The following is a 17,766-nucleotide window of genomic DNA, read 5'->3' as shown; positions in this document are numbered from 1 at the left end:
TTTTTTTTTTTTAGTACTGGAGATTGAATCCAGAAGGGTTTAACCACTGAGCCACATCCCCAGCCCTTTTTTATATTTTATTTAGAGACAGGGTTTCACTGAGTTTCTTAGTGCCTTGCTGGCTTTGAATCCATGATCCTCCTGCCTTAGCCTCCCAAGATGCTGGGATTACAGGTGTGCACCACTGCTCCTGGCTTCCTTTGTTCCTCTTTTAATGTTTTAATTTCTCTTCTCTCCTTTTCCATGCTTTGATGATGTCTGTACTTAGTTTTACAGCAAACTGTGTGCTAAGCTCTGGGCAGACAGTGGTAAGGTGTACTTGGACTCTTCTTTCATGGTGCCTAGAGTCTAGTACAGAGGTTGGGAAATTTTCTCAATGAAATAAGTGTTTGCAGATAGTAAATGTTTTAGGCTGGTGAACCACATGTTTCTGTCGTCTGTTGTTTGTTTTCCATCACTTTAAAAATGTGAAAACCATTTTTAGCTTGTGGGCCATGAAGAAACAGGCACCCACAGACCCTAGTTTGCTATTTTCTGTTCTAATGGAAAACACTTTAACTGAATAATGATACAGTTGAATGTGATGTGATAAACTGAGGTAGGTGCTATGGAGGTAGAATCTGATCCCAACTGCAGAGGTAGGTATTGGGGTCAGAGGTTTAGGAATGGCTTTCCTGAACTGATCAGTAGTAGTTAATTGGGCTGAAAAAAATGTTGTAAGAGTGCATAAACCCTGACAGAAGAGAAGTTGCCGTTTGAAGAATTGAAAGCATGCTGGTGTGGCTGGAGTTGATGAGACACAAATGGGAAGATAGATTGTGACCAAAATATGTATGGCCTTGATAGTCACATTAAGGATTTTTAGTTTTATTCTGAGAGCAGTGGAATTCATCCAAAGTTTTAAAATTGATATCTTAGTATACCAAATACTAACAGACAAAATAACAAAATACTGTAGATGGAGATTTATCTGGGTCACACTTCTGGAAGCTGGGAAGTGCAGGATTGAGAGGCAGCATTTAGTGAGGGCAACATAACATGGTGGGTGGCATCACATGGGAGGTTGGGTGTTAGGTGTGTGGGGTTGTGGGCATGAGTGTGCATGCCCAGAACTTGCTTTTATAATAAACCCAATCCTGTGATAATGACATTAACCCATTTTACCCTCATAACTTAATCACCACCTAAAGGTCTTACCTTCCTAAGTTATTGTGTTGAAAAGTTTCCAGCACATGAATTTTGGAGAACATTAAAACCATAGCACTGGGAGTGAGGAAATAGTGGTAACAGTGATGGTCAAGTTTTTATTTAAAAATAGCACCCTGGCTGCTGTGTGGAGAAAGGATTAGAAAGGAGAAAATTAAAACAGGAATACCATGTGGAAGACTACTGAAGTAATCTAGAACATTTGCAGTAGCTTGAATGAGGGTGGTAGCAGTAGAATTAACGAGAAATAGATATATATATAGAGATACAGAGGCAAAACAGGGAGTCCTGATGATTGATTAGCATTAGGGAGAAGACATGCCCAGAATGACTCACGGACTTGAGAACATTGGAAGACAGCCAGGTTCAGAAGGAATGGGAGAAAACACCATAGATGTGTCTGTCCTTGGGTGTTATATAGAATCCTTCTTCATAAGCATCTCATCTGTCATGACTGGAAGTGTCTCCATATAGCCTTGAAGGGTTCAGAGGGTTGGGGCTTTAGTTGGTATTTTTTTTTTTTTTTTGGTACCAGGGATTGAACCCAGAGGTGCTTAACCCCTGAGTCACATCCCCAGCCCTTTTTTATATTTTATTTTGAGACAGGGTCTTGCTGAGTTGCTTAGGGCCTCTCTAAGTCGCTGAAGCTGGCTTTGAACTTTCCATTCTTCTGCCTCAACCTCCCGAGCCACTGGGATTATAGGTGTGCGCCACCACACCCAGCTAGTTGGTATGTTTCATAAGGGAAGGAGCATTCAATATTTAGATAGCAGTTAACATTGAGAATGAGATATCAAGATGAGTTTTGTACCAGCTGAGTTTCAAGGTGTACCACAGGTAATGGTCAGATAGAGGAGAATCAACTTAACAAAGGAGACCAAGATAATAATAGAAAGGAGGTAACTAGGGTGGTAGGTTGGATGAAATCCAACAGAAGAGAGAGTAGCAAGCAGGATTGTGGGTTGGATGGATTCCAAGGGAAGGACTCTTGAGGGAAGGGGCAAGAGTCATTTCTGTTAATACTCCTGTGAGATGGAACAAGACACAGATCTAAAATTGCTTATCATATTAGTAAATCCAAAAGTTGTTAAGACTGTAGTGAAAGTGTTTTTGATGGAGCTATAGACATTGAAACCAGGTTAGCTTGGGATGAAGATAAGTGGGAGAAGGAGAATGGAAGTAGAAGTAGGGAAAATAGGTGAGCCTTTCAAGATTTTAGCTCTAATGATAAGGGAGAGAAATTGGGCAGTTAATGGAATTTGACAAGTGGAACACTAGATGGGATCAAGGAAGAATAATATGTGTGTGTATGTGTAGTTTTGATTCATTTTTGTACTGTGAATTGAACCCTGAACCACTCTACTGCTGAGCTATATCCCCAGTCCTTTCTGTTTTCATCTTTGGGTCAGGATCTCATTGAGTTGCTGAGGGCCTTGCTAAATTTCTGAAGCTGGACTTGAACTTGTGATCCTTCTGTCTTAACCTCCTGAGTCTGGAATTAAGAGGTGTGTGCCACTGCACCCAGCTTGAGGAGTTTTGAAGTTGGGAGTGCTTGAGCACATGTAAATGTCAGTGGGTAGAATCCATTCGAGGGACAGAAGAGAGAGCTGGTTGATGTGTAAAGTTTTGAAAAGAAGGGATGGGATAGTATTTTAAAACATAGTGGGCAGGAGGAGGCAGGCAGGCTTTAGCAGAGGAGAAGGATGATAAGGGTTTCAGATTTGGGAACAGGAAACTAAAGTGGTTCCCATCTTTGGGCTTTAGTTTTCTAAGATGTAGGCAAGGCCACCTCAAGGTGGTAGTGGGAGAAGTTGGGTTTGGAAGTTCAAGGAAAAGGTTTGAGTAGCCGAGGAAATTAGCCAATGCAGTAGGATTGCTGGACAGCGTTGAGAGCCTGTGGCTGGTAGGCAGGCCCACCTCGTCTTACTTTCTTAAGAAGTATTCTTATTTATTTTGTTGGCTCATGGTCTCCCCTGGTGTAGAAGGAAATCTGTATTAAATGCTTTGTCCTTAAATATTGTTAATTTTCTTTCTAAATCCAATGATTGTCTTTTTTTTTTTTTTTGAAGAGTAGTATGAGAGATTCAAACAACTCTTTGTTATTGAGGACTGAACCCAAAGGAACTTTACTACTGAGCCACATCCTCAACCCTTTTTTAATTTTGAGACAGGGTCTTGCTAAGTTGCTAAGGCTGGCCTTAAATTTGTGATCCTCCTGCCTCAGCCCTGCAAGTTGCTGAGATTACAGGTGTGTGCCACCAGCCCAGCTCAAACAACTCTTGAAATCTTCAGGTGAATTGGATCTTGAGGAGTGGCTTCCTTACCTTTTTCCCTTCCTAACAGATATTCCTGAGATTCCAGATACTTTTAATATTAAAATATTAAGCACAAGTTCTTTCTGAAGACAAATATGTTCTTTTTGGATCTGTATATTCTCTGTGGCCCTTTTTCCCTACAGTAGTAGATTTGATGATACTATTGACACCGACTGTGATGTTTCTCAAAAGCCCTGTGTTGTTATACCTCCTGTTCCTCCTCTTGGTGACAGTGGAGGTGAGGTTGGCAGCATGGGTGTTGTTGCTTTTAGTCCCAGGACCCTCCACCCACCATGGAGTTGGCTGTGGCTGTCCTGAGGGACCTACTCCGGTATGCAGCCCAACTTCCTACACTGTTTCGGGACATCTCCATCAACCACCTTCCTGGACTTCTCACTTCCCTGCTGGGCCTTAGACCAGAGGTGAGACACTTCCCCACTGCTTTACCCCTAGGAGTCTTTGTCCTTATTTACACTGTTTGGATTAAAGAATGTGGTGAGAAGTAATTAAGGAATAGGATGAAGAAGTGGGATGAGGGAGGAGCAAGAAAAAAGTGAGTGTGTGGAGAAAGGACCTTCTAGGGTAGTAGAGTGCAGTGGGTTGGGGGATGTGCATGGGGCCATTGGGCTCTTGATTTCTTCCTTCTTCCTGACTTTCTGTTTTTCCTACAGTGTGAGCAGTCAGCATTAGAAGGAATGAAGGCTTGTATGACCTATTTCCCTCGGGCTTGTGGTTCTCTCAAAGTAAGTATTCATGGAAACTCTTCTCCCCACCAATATAAGCCTTGATAGCACTCTTAACCTCAGATCCCATTTCTGAGATTTCTAAGCACCTGTCTCAACAACTATAATGATATTACCTTGGAGCACTTGTTTAATCTTCACAGATCAAGAAATTAGAATTAAGCAACTGGCCTAAGATCAGCAGGGATTAGTACCTTTATTTATTTGTTTGATGTTAAAACCTAGGCTGTACCCATGGACTCCTTCCCACAACTAACCACCAACCACCCATTTACTCCCTTTCCTCCTTCCTTTCTTTCCTCCTCCTTCCCTTTCTTCTTCCCTCCTTCCCCCTCGCCTGCCTGCCTGCCTGCCTGCCTTCCTTCCTTCCTTCCTTCCTTCCTTCCTTCCTTCCTTCTTCCTTCCTTCCTTCCTTCTTCCTTCCTTCCCAAACCAGGAATTGAACCCATGGTCACTCTACTACTGAGGTGCATCCTCAGCCCTTTTTATTTTCTATTTTGAGACAGGGTCTCCCTAAATTGCCCAGGTCCTTGAACATGCAATCCTCCTGCCTCATCTCCCAAGCAGCTGGAATTAGATACATGTGCCATTGTGTCTTGCCTTGTTTCTCTTTCTGCCTTGCTTTCTCTGAATCTATAGAATGCCTTGCCCATTTTTCTACATCCTATCTTTGTTCCTGTAGGAGGCCTTCTTGATGTATTGCTTTCCTAGGACAACTCTTCCAAAGTTTCTTTTTGTATTCCTGCCTAAATTCCCTTTGTCACCCCACTCCACACCACTTATCATGATCCATACAAAATGACTATACATGGCACAGATGAGGGAAGAGGCCAGGGGAAGAATTAATTTTTTTTTTTAAGAGAGAGAGAGAGAGAGAATTTTTAATATTTATTTTTTTAGTTATTGGTGGACACAACATCTTTGTTTGTATGTGGTGCTGAGGATCGAACCCGGGCCGCACGCATGCCAGGCGAGCGCACTACCGCTTGAGCCACATCTCCAGCTCCTTAATTTTGTTTTCAGAGCTTGGTGTATGTTGTTCCAGGATCTCCTAGCTTTGATGGTCTGGGTTGAGAAATCTGCTGAGATCTGAATTGGTTTCCCCCTGTATGTAATCTGAAACTTTTCTCTTGTGGCTTTTAAAATTCTATCCTTATTCTGTACGCTTGGCATTTACATTATAATGTGCCATGGTGTAGATCTGTTATAGTTTTGTACATTTAGTGTCCTGTAAGCCTCTTATATTTGATTATCCAATGCATTCTTCATATTTGGGAATTTTTCTGATATTATTTCATTGAAAAGATTGTGCATTCCTTTGGTTTGTATATGTGTGCCTTCCTCTATCCCGATAATTCTTATATTTGTTCTTTTCATGTTATCCCATAATTCTTGAATATTCTGTTCATGGTTTCTTACCATCTTCATTGTGTGGTCAGCTTTATTTTCAAGATTATATATTTTGTCTTCATTGCCTGAGGTTCTGTCTTCCAAGTGGTCTAGTCTGTTAATGATGTTTTCTATTAAAGTTTGTATTTGGTTTATTGTTTCCTTCATTTTAAGGATTTCTTTTCTTTCTTTCTTTTTTTTTTTTAAGAGTCTGTCTCTTTCTTGAAGTAATCTTTTGCTACCTGTATTTGCCCTCTTATCGCTTTGTTGGAATGATCAATTGTTGCCTATAATCGCTCTCATCTTATTCTGTGCTTTGCAGATCATTTTAATTATGTACATTCTGAATTCCTTCTCTTTACATTTCATTTACTGTGTTGTCAATGGATTCTATTATTGTAGCATCTTGGTTTGTTTGGGGGCAGTTTCTTCCCTTGTTTTTTCATGTTGTTCATGTGTCTTCCTCTCTGGCAGTACAGATCTGAGGTATTATAATTTTTATTCTGTAATCTTGTAGTGTCCCTGCAGGTTACCAATACCTCGCCTCTGGTTTAACTAGGCCTGCAGGAACCTTGGTTATAGTCTTCCTTGTCCTGGCTGTTGTCTCTAGATGGAAGCGAACTGGGAGGGCCATGCATTGGTAGATGGGGGGCTGCAGTGCTGTCAGTCTCCTCCTCCACGTGTATGTGGTCAGTGTCCTCCTCCATGCATTGGTTGCCAGGGCCATCTCCTCTGCCTCCCCCGTGCGTCGGGCTGGGGTCCAGTTTTGATTTTCAAGTTGCTGCTACAGATATGGATAGTTTACAAATTCTGTTAAAGCAGTAACAGTTTACAAATTCTATTAAAACAGCAACAGTTAAGGGTCATTTGTAATTGGCATATCTGTGTAATTGGGTGTGAGCTATACCTAAAAACCAGTAGGTGTTGCCTTGTAGTTCAAATGTTTTCTCTTATTATATATAAACTGATAGATTTAATGATAATTGGCCTCATGCTGGGAACAAACTAGCATGACTTTCTCTCTTTTTCCAATTTCACAGATAGAAGATTTGTTCATACTCTAGGTCTTAGCAACCTCAGTGTACTTTTTTTTGTGTATGTAAGTGGAGTACCTTTTTACTTAAAGGAGGAACTTTATGGCTTCTCTTTGGCATGTCTGAATTGCCAGTAACACTCCTCTCACTCTATGGGGCCATGATAAAGTAAAATAAGGGTTATTTGAACACAAGCATTATGATGCTGAAATAGTCTGATAACTGAGGTGGCTATTAAAGTATCAAGAGCACGAGCATATGTGAGAATTCACATTCACATAACTTGTATTACATTATGTTGTTAAAATTGTTCTGTTTTATTATTAGTTGTTATTCTCTTACTGTGCCCAATTTAAAACTCACACTTTACAATGGGTATGTATGTATAGTAAAACAAAAACATAGTATATAGGTTTTCAGCTATCTGGTTTCAGGCATCTGTTTGGGTTCTTGAAATGTGCTCTCCATGGTTAAGAGGGAGACCTCTGTAACTGGTTATTTGCAGTATCTGAAAAGTCCTAGAATATGTGCTATTTCTTAGTGAGCATGAGGATGGGTCATGTCCTTGTTGATTCTTTGTTTTCATATGAATGCTCTTAACCACAGCTAATAGAAACTTTGAGTGGACAGGACAGGATTTTGGTAAAGAAACAAAGTATTTGGAGTAACTCATGGATTTTACCAACAATTACTAAAGATTTATTTACTGACATTTTACTAACTGCCTGTCTTGCAAGATGTTTTGTTCGTTCTCAGATTATACAGGTTAGCATTTTGTCCCTAACCAAAATTTGTGAGATTATACTACAAATATCTGTTTTGATTCAGCTTTCTTTGGTATTTACATTTAATTGCATCCCCATGTAAAAGCAGAATGGAAATTGAGTGTTACCTGAAGAGTGGAAATTTGAATAGTCACAGAGATTAGAATGCTAAGTGGTTCCTCTATGGTTGTCTCTTAAGTTTTCAATGTGAGTAGTTGGGAGGTTGATGTGTAATTCAAAGCCTTTTTTAGACAGTATAGTTTTTAGAGTTATGGCCTGTGTTTTGTGTACTCTTTCCAAACAAACAACAAAGCATTCATATGTGGTTGCAGGGTATGCCTACCTTTGTGTATTTATTTATTTATTTGCTACTGTGGATTGAACTCAGGGACTCTCGACCACTGAGCCACATCCCCAGCCCTATTTTGTATTTTAGAGACAGAGTCTCACTGAGTTGCTTAGTGACTCACTTTTGCTGAAGCTGGCTTTGAATATGTGATCCTCCTGCTATAGCCTCCTGAGTTACTGGGATTACAGGTGTGTGCCACTGTACCTGGCCTGCCTTTATTTCTCTAAAAATAATGTCATCTGGAAAACATCTTTCCCTCTGTTGAGGATTTTGGCTTCGTCTATTGCTTTATCTATTCAGATAAGAATCTGTTTTGTGCACAGGCATTAGGGGCAGTCTATATTTGTGAAATCTTGCAGACCAATACTTAGGAAACTGATAGTTGCCATTTTGAAATATTTATCAATTTTTTGTCTTGTCTCCCAGATGCTCCCAGGGCAGTTGCAATCTTCCATCTCAGGGGTATACTTCCCAAATGAAGAATCTCAAACATTCTGAGTTCCTGAAGTCAGTCTCTGCTGAGGCTTTACCTCACTTCTTCCTCCTTGCCAAGTTGATTAGTAGTTACTTGGAATGAGGGGGGAGACAAACCCTACCCTTGTGATACACCTAGGACTGTGTGTGTGTGTGTGTGTGTGTGTGTGTGTGACATGTATATTGTTTCTTTTTCTTTTTTTTTTTTTGTGTGTGTGGTATTAGGGATTGAATTCAGGGACACTTGACTATTGAGCCACAACCCCAGCCCTGTTGTGTATGTTTTAGAGACAGGGTCTCACTGAGTTGCTTAAGGTCTCAGTAAGTTGCTGAGGCTGGCTTTAACCTCACAATCCTCCTGCCTCAGCCTCTTGAACTGTTGAGATTAGATGTATATGCCACTGCTCCCGGCTTCATGCATGTTTTAAGTGAAATGTTCAGGTGAGCTTGGAACAACTTTGGCTTACTTTATGGGTTAGCCAGGGCAGACCTTGTGGTTGGCGCCATGTCACTGTACTGTTGTTTGTTTTGTTACAGATACACAAGCAGACTTCTGTTGGCCTCAGTCCAGCCATTTGAGCCAGAGTCTCNTTTTTTTTTTTTTTTTTTTTTTTTTCATGAACCCTTCTGAGAGTAATGTTTGATTGTTTGGTACTGGGGATTGAACGAAACACTTTACCACTGAGCTACATCCTCAACTTCTTACTTTTTTATTTTGAGACAGGGTTTTATTAAGTTGCTTAGGGCCTTAGTTGCTGAGGCTGGCCTCAAACTTAACAATCCTACTACTTCAGCCTCCGGGGTCTCTGAGATTATTAGCATGTGTACACTGCACCCAGCAGTGTAATGTTTTTATTGGAGTAATATTTTTGAATTCGTAAAATAAAATGCATAGAATTTTAAGGAAAGCTAGTCTCTTAAAATAGTTTTTAAAATAGAGTAGTATGTTCTAGTTTATTAATACATTAAATAGCAAGGTCTTATTTTAATCTAAGTTGTCTTAAGATGAGAGTTTTCCTTCAGTGATTAGGAGAAACCTAGAGAGAACAAAGATTTTATTACTTGCAGGTCCTACCAGGACCTTATAGGATACATGGCATACCTGGAGGCTACTTACACAAGAGGTTAGGGAACATGAGGAAACAGACCAAAACACACGCACCCGTACACATACACACACTCTCACTTCTGACTCTAGGGCATTATTCAGACAGATTTCCCTTGGAAGTTTTAATTGATGTGTTTAAAGGAATCAAGCATGGGTTCTAGGAGGTGACAGCAAAGCAGTCACTCTGGCATATCTTCCCAGCCCATTCATGGTGTGAAGGTCAGCGGGGCCTTGAGTCCAGTAGGCTGGATCTGGGGGCTGGCTACCAAGAGAACAAGACACATACCAGGATCACTTGCATTGAGCAATTGGGAGAAGGTGGAGAATTGGACACTGTTGGAATGACTGAGCCCTGCTTCTGGTATAAGAAAGTTCAGTTTGTATTCACAGTGGATATTAAGGCAACATAAAATTAAAAGAATTCATTATAAATCTAGAAGTAGGTCTTCTAACTACTGTAATTTTAAATTTGTCATGCATATGGATGATATTTCAAGATATGTTACCATTATAATATGGAATAAAAATAAGTATGTTCTGTTGGTGACAGTCAAAGGTACTGCTAACACTGCCATTTGTCTACATTTCCAATTGAAGGGAACACTACATTTCACTTATAGTTGGTGAAAATAATGATGTAATTTTTTCACCTTCTATGTTCAAGGCCTCTGATTTTATTTCCAAATAAATTGTGGCCCTCAGATTAAACACTCTTGTGCCAGAGTTTTCTCATAGCAAGCAGAGATGATGTTTGCTGACTGTCATGTTACTGCTCAGATTTGCTGCCTTTGTTCTGCTCCACTGGCCTGTCCCTCATAACCTCTAGGGAGTGCCTTGATTCCTAGCTTTGGACTCTGGTTTCTGTGTCTGAGTTGGTAGAGGGTTGGAATGTAGAGATTGTTTCTTAGGACTGTGTCCTTGGTTGAGGGAGATGATTGTAATTTTGTAAAAACTGGCAGGACGGAATCCAGTTGTCTGTAGTGCAGGACCCAGGTTCTTTTCTCCTCAGACAGGAGGCTAAGGAGCAGATGTGTCATGCAGGGTGTTTTCCTGCTATGAAAGAATGTATGATACCAGGCTTCGCTGCCCTGTGTAGGCAGTGTGCTTTCTGCGTCTGTAGGAAAGACTGGGTGGAGAGTCTGCCACTGGGAATGGATGGGTGTGCATCTCTGGATCATGGAGCTGCTTCGCAACCTCTTCCTTCTTTTCCCTTCCAGGGCAAATTGGCCTCGTTTTTCCTGTCTCGAGTGGATGCCTTGAGCCCTCAGCTCCAGCAGGTAAAGGAAGTGGGGAGAGAGGTACAGAACTCAGGGATCTGAGCCTCTTATGGTTTATTATTAGCTTTTCTTTTATAGCTTTTGGGTTGTTTCCACTTCTCCATGGTTAACATCACTATTCTCGACTTCTACTTTCCTATGCCCATCTGGACCCGAAAGCCTAACTGTCCCTTGAGCTTCCTTTGATTTCCAGCTCTTGGGTTTTAGAGGGGTGGGGGCTCCATAGCTGAGCTAGTTCCATCTGACCAGCTTTCTGCCCTTCCTCTTGCAGCTGGCCTGTGAGTGTTATTCCAGGCTGCCTTCCTTAGGGGCTGGCTTTTCCCAGGGCCTGAAGCACACTGAGAGCTGGGAGCAGGAGTTGCACAGCCTGCTGGCCTCACTGCACAGCCTGTTGGGGGCCCTCTATGAAGGCGCAGAAACGGGTAGGGACCGGGGCTGGTGGTCAATAAGGACTGGGGAGCTTGACAGGAGGGAACAGGAGGGAGGTCCAGAGAGGCGGGGCAGTTGGTTGCTAGGCAAAATGGATGAACATAGCTGGTCATGTACCACCAATGAAAAAGGAAGGAATGGAAAGAAGATAGTATATGAGGTGATTGTTTGCTGCTCAGCTCCTGTTCAGAATGAAGGCCCTGGAGTGGAGACACTGCTTTCCCCTTCAGAAGATGGTGATGCCCATGTCCTCCTACGCCTTCGGCAGAGGTTTTCAGGACTGGCCCGCTGTCTGGGGCTTATGCTCAGGTGTGTGGGTATTGGAAGGAGCAGGGTCTTGGAATGGGAGAGTTAACTTCAATGTGAAGAAGGGAGATTGAGGTGGGTGTGGAGCCATGCTGGGGAGCCTGCTCTGAGGGTCTCCCTGTTCTTATTTTCTTTAGCTCTGAGTTTGGGGCTCCTGTTTCCGTGCCTGTGCAGGAAGTCCTGGATCTCATCTGCCGGACTCTCAGTGTCAGTGGCAAGAATATTGTGAGTGGACTTTCTCCTTTATACATAGCCCTTGTTCAGGACTTTGGGCAACTAGGAAAGCACTGTGACTTGAAGCTCCCCAAACAGACTTATCTCTGAAGCTGTCCCAGATGGCTCCTTATTTCGGTCCAAATACCATAACTCACTGTGCTTCCCTGACACAAGTGCCAGTGTCAAAGTAGATTTTCTCACATAGCCAGTGCCTCCTTATTGGAGGGTGACTTTGGGGATCAACTGAGTCGTTACTGAGAAGCTTAGCCATCCTCTCGTTACCCTCCATTTCAGGGTCTTATTAGAGGATTGGAGTTTGTTTTTGTGTGAGCTGTGGCCAAGGAGTAGGTTCCTAATTATTTGTACATAATGTATAAAGTCACACTCTTCTGCTCTTTCTCTGGCTCTTGCTTTCTTTTCCCACTCCTTACGTTTGCTGATTTTTTTTCTCTAGAGCTTGCTTGGAGATGGTCCCCTGAGGTTGCTATTACTGCCGTCTATCCACCTTGAAGCCTTGGACCTGCTCTCTGCACTCATTCTTGCGTGAGTGGGATTTAGCTGGGTGTGGAGAAGGATCTTGGGCCTGCTGGAAATTAGCATCACCATTCCATCTCTGCCCTTAGGTGTGGAGGCCGGCTCTTACGCTTTGGGGCTCTGATCAGTCGCCTGCTCCCCCAGGTCCTCAACGCCTGGAGCATTGGTAGGGATGCTGTCTCTCCTGGCCAAGAGAGGCCTTACAGGTGATCATCCAGGAGGGGATAAAGGGGAGAGGGTGAGAAGGCATGCAGGTGGACCTGGGGCTCTGGCACAACCAATTTCCATTTATAACCTACCCTCTTTGCTCATACTATAGCACTATTCGGACCAAAGTATATGCTATCTTAGAGCTGTGGGTGCAGGTTTGTGGGGCCTCAGCAGGGGTGCTTCAGGGAGGAGCCTCTGGAGAGGCCCTGCTCACTCATCTACTCAGTGATATCTCCCCACCGTCTGATGCCCTTAAGGTGAGTGAGAACTTATCTCCTGTGCCCTTTGTCCAAATGTGCCTCTTCACTACACTGTCTCCTACCTCTGTCCTGCCTTTCTGTTGGCCTCTGTATAACCTGATTAGTGTTTTCCTCTACCATCAGCTACGCAGCCCTCGGGGGAGCCCTGATGGGGGTTTGCAAACTGGGAAGCCTAGTGCCCCCAAGAAGATAAAGCTGGATGTAGGGGAGGCTATGGCCCCACCCAGCCACCGGAAAGGAGAGAACAATGCCAACAGCGATGTCTGTGCAGCTGCGCTGAGAGGTTGGTGATGCCTGGACCTGTGTGGCTCTGGGAAGGCTTGGAGCCATAGCCTGCAGAATGACCAGAAGCAGCCATGCAGCTATGAGGGCTGCAGGTGGCGTCTTGGGTCCTGCTATTAGACTGGGGTTCTGATAGTTCACCTTGCCCTTCCAGAGTTTCATTTCTCTCCTTTCATTTACTTAACAGACACTTTGTACCCATGTATTAGATACAATTCTAGCCCTTGGGGGAAATCCCTGCCTTTGGAACTGACATTCCCCTATAAGGCAGGATGCCTGGTGGAGCTTCCTTGCCTCCAGTGCAGCCACTAATCTATCAACAGAAGTTAGTAATTGGATGCTATGCAGTTAATGGGTGATTTTCCTTTGGCTCCCATGTATTTCACTCTCCCCCACACCATGTGAAGCAGGGAGTCAACTGTCCAAGTACCTAAGGGCACATTTATAATGGTGTACCTCCATTATCTCATTTAAGTATTATCAATAGCCTTATATCCTAGAGGGGCTTTTATGGTCCCCATTTTATACATGAGAAAGCAGACCAAGGGAAGGAAATAAATGCCTTGCCCAGGGTGCTCAGTGGCAGCCGGATGCTATTGTTGGGCTGTGTGCTTCAGAAGCCCTCAGTCTTTATCTTGTCGGTAGCCTGCCTACAGGTCACATACTATTCTTTTTGCCAGGCCTCAGCCGGACCATCCTCATGTGTGGGCCTCTCATCAAGGAGGAGACTCACAGGGTTAGTGGAACATGTTCTCCATGGAGCCTGGGGGTGGGGGCTGTTGCTCTTTGCATGTGTATGGGGGGTGCCCCTAAGGTGGGTCCATTGAAACCTGGGAGGAGGCCCTGGAGACGGTCTGGGCAGTCTTGGCCAAGTTTCTAGGTGTGCTCTGTGTCCTTTTCAGAGACTGCATGATCTGATTCTGCCTCTGGTCATGGGTGTCCAGCAGGGTGAGGTCCTGGGCAGCTCTCCATATACCAGCTCCTGTTGCCGCCGTGAGCTCTACCGCCTGCTGCTGGCGCTATTGCTGGCACCTTCTCCTCGCTGCCCACCTCCTCTTGCCTGTGCCCTGCAAGCTTTCTCCCTTGGTCAGCGAGAGGACAGTCTTGAGGTAACTGCTCACTGGGCCCGAGACCCTCTTTGATTATTGGATTCTCTTGTTATGCTGGCCCATGAGACCATGTATTCCTGAGGGTCACAGTGGCCTTTTCTTCCTTCCTTAGGTCTCCTCTTTCTGTTCGGAAGCACTGGTGACCTGTGCTGCTCTGACTCACCCCCGAGTTCCTCCTCTACAGGCCATGGGCCCCACCTGCCCCACACCTGCCCCTGTGCCCCCTCCTGAGGCCCCGTCTCCATTCAGAGCTCCGTCTTTCCAGCCCCCAGGCCCTATGCCTTCTGTAGGTCCCATGCCCTCAGCAGGCCCATTGACCTCTTCAGGCTCTATGCCCTCAGTAGGCCCAATGCCTTCTGCAGGCCCCATGCCCTCAGCAGGCCCCATACCCTCTGCAGGCCCTGTGCCGTCAGCACGTCCTGGACCTCCAGCCACAGCCAACCACTTAGGCCTCTCTGTCCCAGGCCTGGTATCTGTACCCCCTCGGCTCCTTCCTGGCCCTGAGAACCATCGTGCAGGCTCCAATGAGGACCCTGTCCTTGCTCCTAGTGGGACTCCTCCACCCACCATCCCACCAGATGAAACTTTTGGGGGGAGAGTGCCCAGACCAGCCTTTGTCCACTATGATAAGGAGGAGGCATCTGATGTTGAGATCTCCTTAGAAAGCGACTCTGATGACAGCGTGGTGATTGTGCCTGAGGGGCTTCCGCCCCTGCCACCCCCACCACCCTCGGGCACCACTCCTCCCCCTGTTGCCCCTACTGGGCCCCCAACAGCATCCCCTCCTGTGCCAGCCAAGGAGGAGCCTGAAGAGCTTCCTGCAGCCCCCGGGCCTCTCCCTCCGCCCCCGCCCCCGCCCCCACCTGTACCTGGTCCTGTGACACTCCCGCCACCGCAGCTGGTCCCTGAGGGGACTCCTGGAGGGGGAGGACCCCCAGCTCTGGAAGAAGATTTGACAGTTATTAATATCAATAGCAGTGATGAAGAGGAGGAGGAAGAGGAAGAGGAGGAGGAAGAAGAAGAAGAGGAGGAGGAGGAGGAGGAAGAAGAATTTGAGGAAGAAGAAGAGGAGGAAGAAGAGTATTTTGAAGAGGAAGAAGAGGAGGAAGAAGAGTTTGAAGAAGAATTTGAGGAGGAAGAAGGTGAATTAGAGGAAGAAGAGGAGGAAGAGGAAGAGGAGGAGGAAGAAGAGTTGGAAGAGGTTGAAGACTTGGAGTTTGGGTCAGCAGGAGGGGAGGTAGAAGAAGGTGGACCCCCACCCCCAACCCTGCCCCCAGCTCTCCCTCCTCCAGAGTCTCCCAAAGAGCAGCCTGAGCCAGAACCAGAGCCTGGGCTGCTGCTGGAAGTGGAGGAACCAGGATCAGAGGAGCAGCATGGGACTGAGACAGCCCCTACCCTAGTCCCCGAGGTGCTCCCTTCTCAGGGCGAGGAAGAGAGGGAAGGGGGAAGCCCAGAGGCAGGGCCACCTCCTCAGGAGCTTGTTGAAGAAGAACCCTCTGCTCCTCCAACCCTGCTGGAAGAGGGGACTGAGGGTGGGGGTGACAACGTACCACCCCCACCAGAGACAGCTGCAGAAGAAGAGATGGAGACAGAGTCAGAGGCTGCAGTTCTCCAGGAAAAGGTGAGAGCCAGGTGGAGAAGCACTCTGGCTAGAAAGGTGGGGCTGGTAGGGAAATGGGGTGCAGCTGCTTTTATTAGGGAAGAGGTTTGCCACTTTTCTATGTATACCTATGTATCTGTTTCAAATCTTATGTCTTTGTTCCTAAAAGGAGCAGGATGACACAGCTGCCATGCTGGCTGACTTCATCGATTGCCCCCCTGATGATGAGAAGCCACCACCTACCACGGAACCTGACTCCTAGCTCTCTTCCACATCCCAACACTTTGTTTCCAATAAAGTTATATCCTTAGATATTGATGTGGCTTCTGGCTCTTGCCACAACATATCCCCGGCCAGGAGCCTGGAGTTCTGCAACTGTCATGTTGTCTTTATTGTATAGAGGAGGAAACACTGATTTATAGAAGAAATGAAGGTCTTGTCACTCAGCACATTTAAGAGTCAGAGTTTTAGAATTTTTGCTCTCTGCTCTCATATAATACTAAGTATATGCAAGGATGCTTTTATGGCTAAGACTGCAAGGAATTAAAAGATGCAGCCCTGCTTTTGAGTTTGTAATCTAGAGGTGGGAAATAATATAAGAATTTAAGGGAGTAAGCAGCCTGCTGAGTGAACCTGTGCCTGTGCACATGCAGTCTCTTGCTCTGAAAGCAAACGGATTTTTTGTGGTAGTGCGGGGACACTGGGGATTGAGCTCAGGGGAGCTTAACCACCAAGCCACATCCCTAGCCCCTTTTTTTTTTTTAACTTTGAGATACAGTTTTGCGGAGGCTGGCCTTGAACTTAGATCCTCCTGCCTCAGACCACTGAGGCTGGATTACAGGTGTGCACCACTGCGTCTGGCTCAGACTGAAGTTAATTGAAAGTTTTGTTATTAAATTCTGTGCACTGTGAACTTTGGGTACCCCATATTAAAGGGGCATTGTCAGTGGGGCTGGGGAGTGAACTTTGTCCTGGGGCCATCCTTTGACAATCTCCCTGTTCTCCCAACACCTCATGGGCAGGAATTTCATAAGCATACCCAGGGGCTGCCCACTCTTGATACCTGGGTATTCTCCAATTAGTGTGTGGTGCATTTAATTAAATAAATTTAATATTTATTCTAGGTCTTGTTTAGGAACCATGAGCCTGAAGCTGTTTGTGAGGTACCAAGAGTTATAGGCTTGAGATGGGGCCCCATGATGTCTTCATTCAGTCTATTGATGTATGAACACAAGTAAAGATTTTAGGAATGCAGAAAAGAGAGTCATTTCTTCTTTCTGTGTATACCTTGAAAGCATTTAAACTAATTTTTTTTGAACTAGTATGGTTTAAAAAAATTTTCCCCAAACTTGTTTTGAAAAATTCCAAATCCCCAGAATAGTTGTAATAATATAATATATAGGCCATTCCCTGGACTCACCAGTTGTTAATATTTAGCCCATGTAACCGTCTACATGTAGACAGAAATCTGGAGGTACACATTCCTCTCTGTGAGACCATGTGAAAGTTAGTTGCAGACATCATGCACATTTTCCCCTCAATTCTTCAACATTCTAAAGATTAAGAACACTATCATGATACAATCATCAAATTTAACACAAGTAACTAATTCAATAATACAGATAATCCCTTGTGACGACGATAGTTGACTTTTTTTTTTTTTTTTGGCTTTACATTGATGTGGGCTATTATTTGTTTTAAACTGACTGCTAAAGATAATAAGGATTGCATTCCTTTTTTTCACTCTCAGTTTACAGTATTCAACAAATTACATGAGATGTTTAATACTTTATTATAAAATATTTTGTCAGATGATTTTTGCCTAACTGGGCAAAGAAGTGTTCTGAGCACATTTAAGGTAGGCTAGGCTACTCATGGTCAGTAGGTTGGGTGTGTTAAATGCAATTTTCAAAAACATTTCAAACTTATGGGTTATTGGAATGTCAACATAAGAGGAGGAACATCTGTATTAAATATGTTGTGATAAATCTCCCTTATTGTCCCTAAAATGTCTTAGAGCTGGTTTTTTTTTTTTTTTTTTCCTTCCTTCTGAATCAAGTTTAAGAGTTCTCATTATGTGGAGAAGGCTGTTTAAAGTCCAAGGCTCACTGCAAGGACAGAGGTACAGAAGTGTAAGACCTCAGGCAATAGTGATTTTTCA

The 17,766-nt window shown here is 44.3% G+C and overlaps 1 protein-coding gene across 1 annotated transcript in view; it reads left to right on the top strand.

Annotated features, from left to right (window-relative positions):
* Positions 1-15,917, top strand: part of Pelp1 (proline, glutamate and leucine rich protein 1) — a 26,509-nt gene extending 10,592 nt beyond the window's left edge. The window contains exons 4-17 of the mRNA XM_015505979.2: positions 3,794-3,943; positions 4,193-4,264; positions 10,600-10,659; positions 10,931-11,081; positions 11,268-11,397; positions 11,532-11,619; positions 12,065-12,153; positions 12,234-12,350; positions 12,464-12,611; positions 12,738-12,897; positions 13,577-13,632; positions 13,799-14,005; positions 14,118-15,626; positions 15,775-15,917. Of these exons, the coding sequence (XP_015361465.1) occupies positions 3,794-3,943; positions 4,193-4,264; positions 10,600-10,659; positions 10,931-11,081; positions 11,268-11,397; positions 11,532-11,619; positions 12,065-12,153; positions 12,234-12,350; positions 12,464-12,611; positions 12,738-12,897; positions 13,577-13,632; positions 13,799-14,005; positions 14,118-15,626; positions 15,775-15,867 (3,030 nt within the window). The 3' untranslated portion in view covers positions 15,868-15,917. The remainder of the gene's footprint in view (positions 1-3,793; positions 3,944-4,192; positions 4,265-10,599; positions 10,660-10,930; positions 11,082-11,267; positions 11,398-11,531; positions 11,620-12,064; positions 12,154-12,233; positions 12,351-12,463; positions 12,612-12,737; positions 12,898-13,576; positions 13,633-13,798; positions 14,006-14,117; positions 15,627-15,774) is intronic.
* Positions 15,918-17,766: the final 1,849 nt, after the last annotated feature.

The sequence above is a fragment of the Marmota marmota genome, unplaced genomic scaffold (genome assembly GCF_001458135.2).
Source record: "Marmota marmota marmota unplaced genomic scaffold, marMar, whole genome shotgun sequence".
NCBI lineage: Eukaryota > Metazoa > Chordata > Mammalia > Rodentia > Sciuridae > Marmota > Marmota marmota.
Note: the sequence above shows the minus strand (reverse complement) of the source record. Positions and strands in the feature narration are given on the sequence as shown.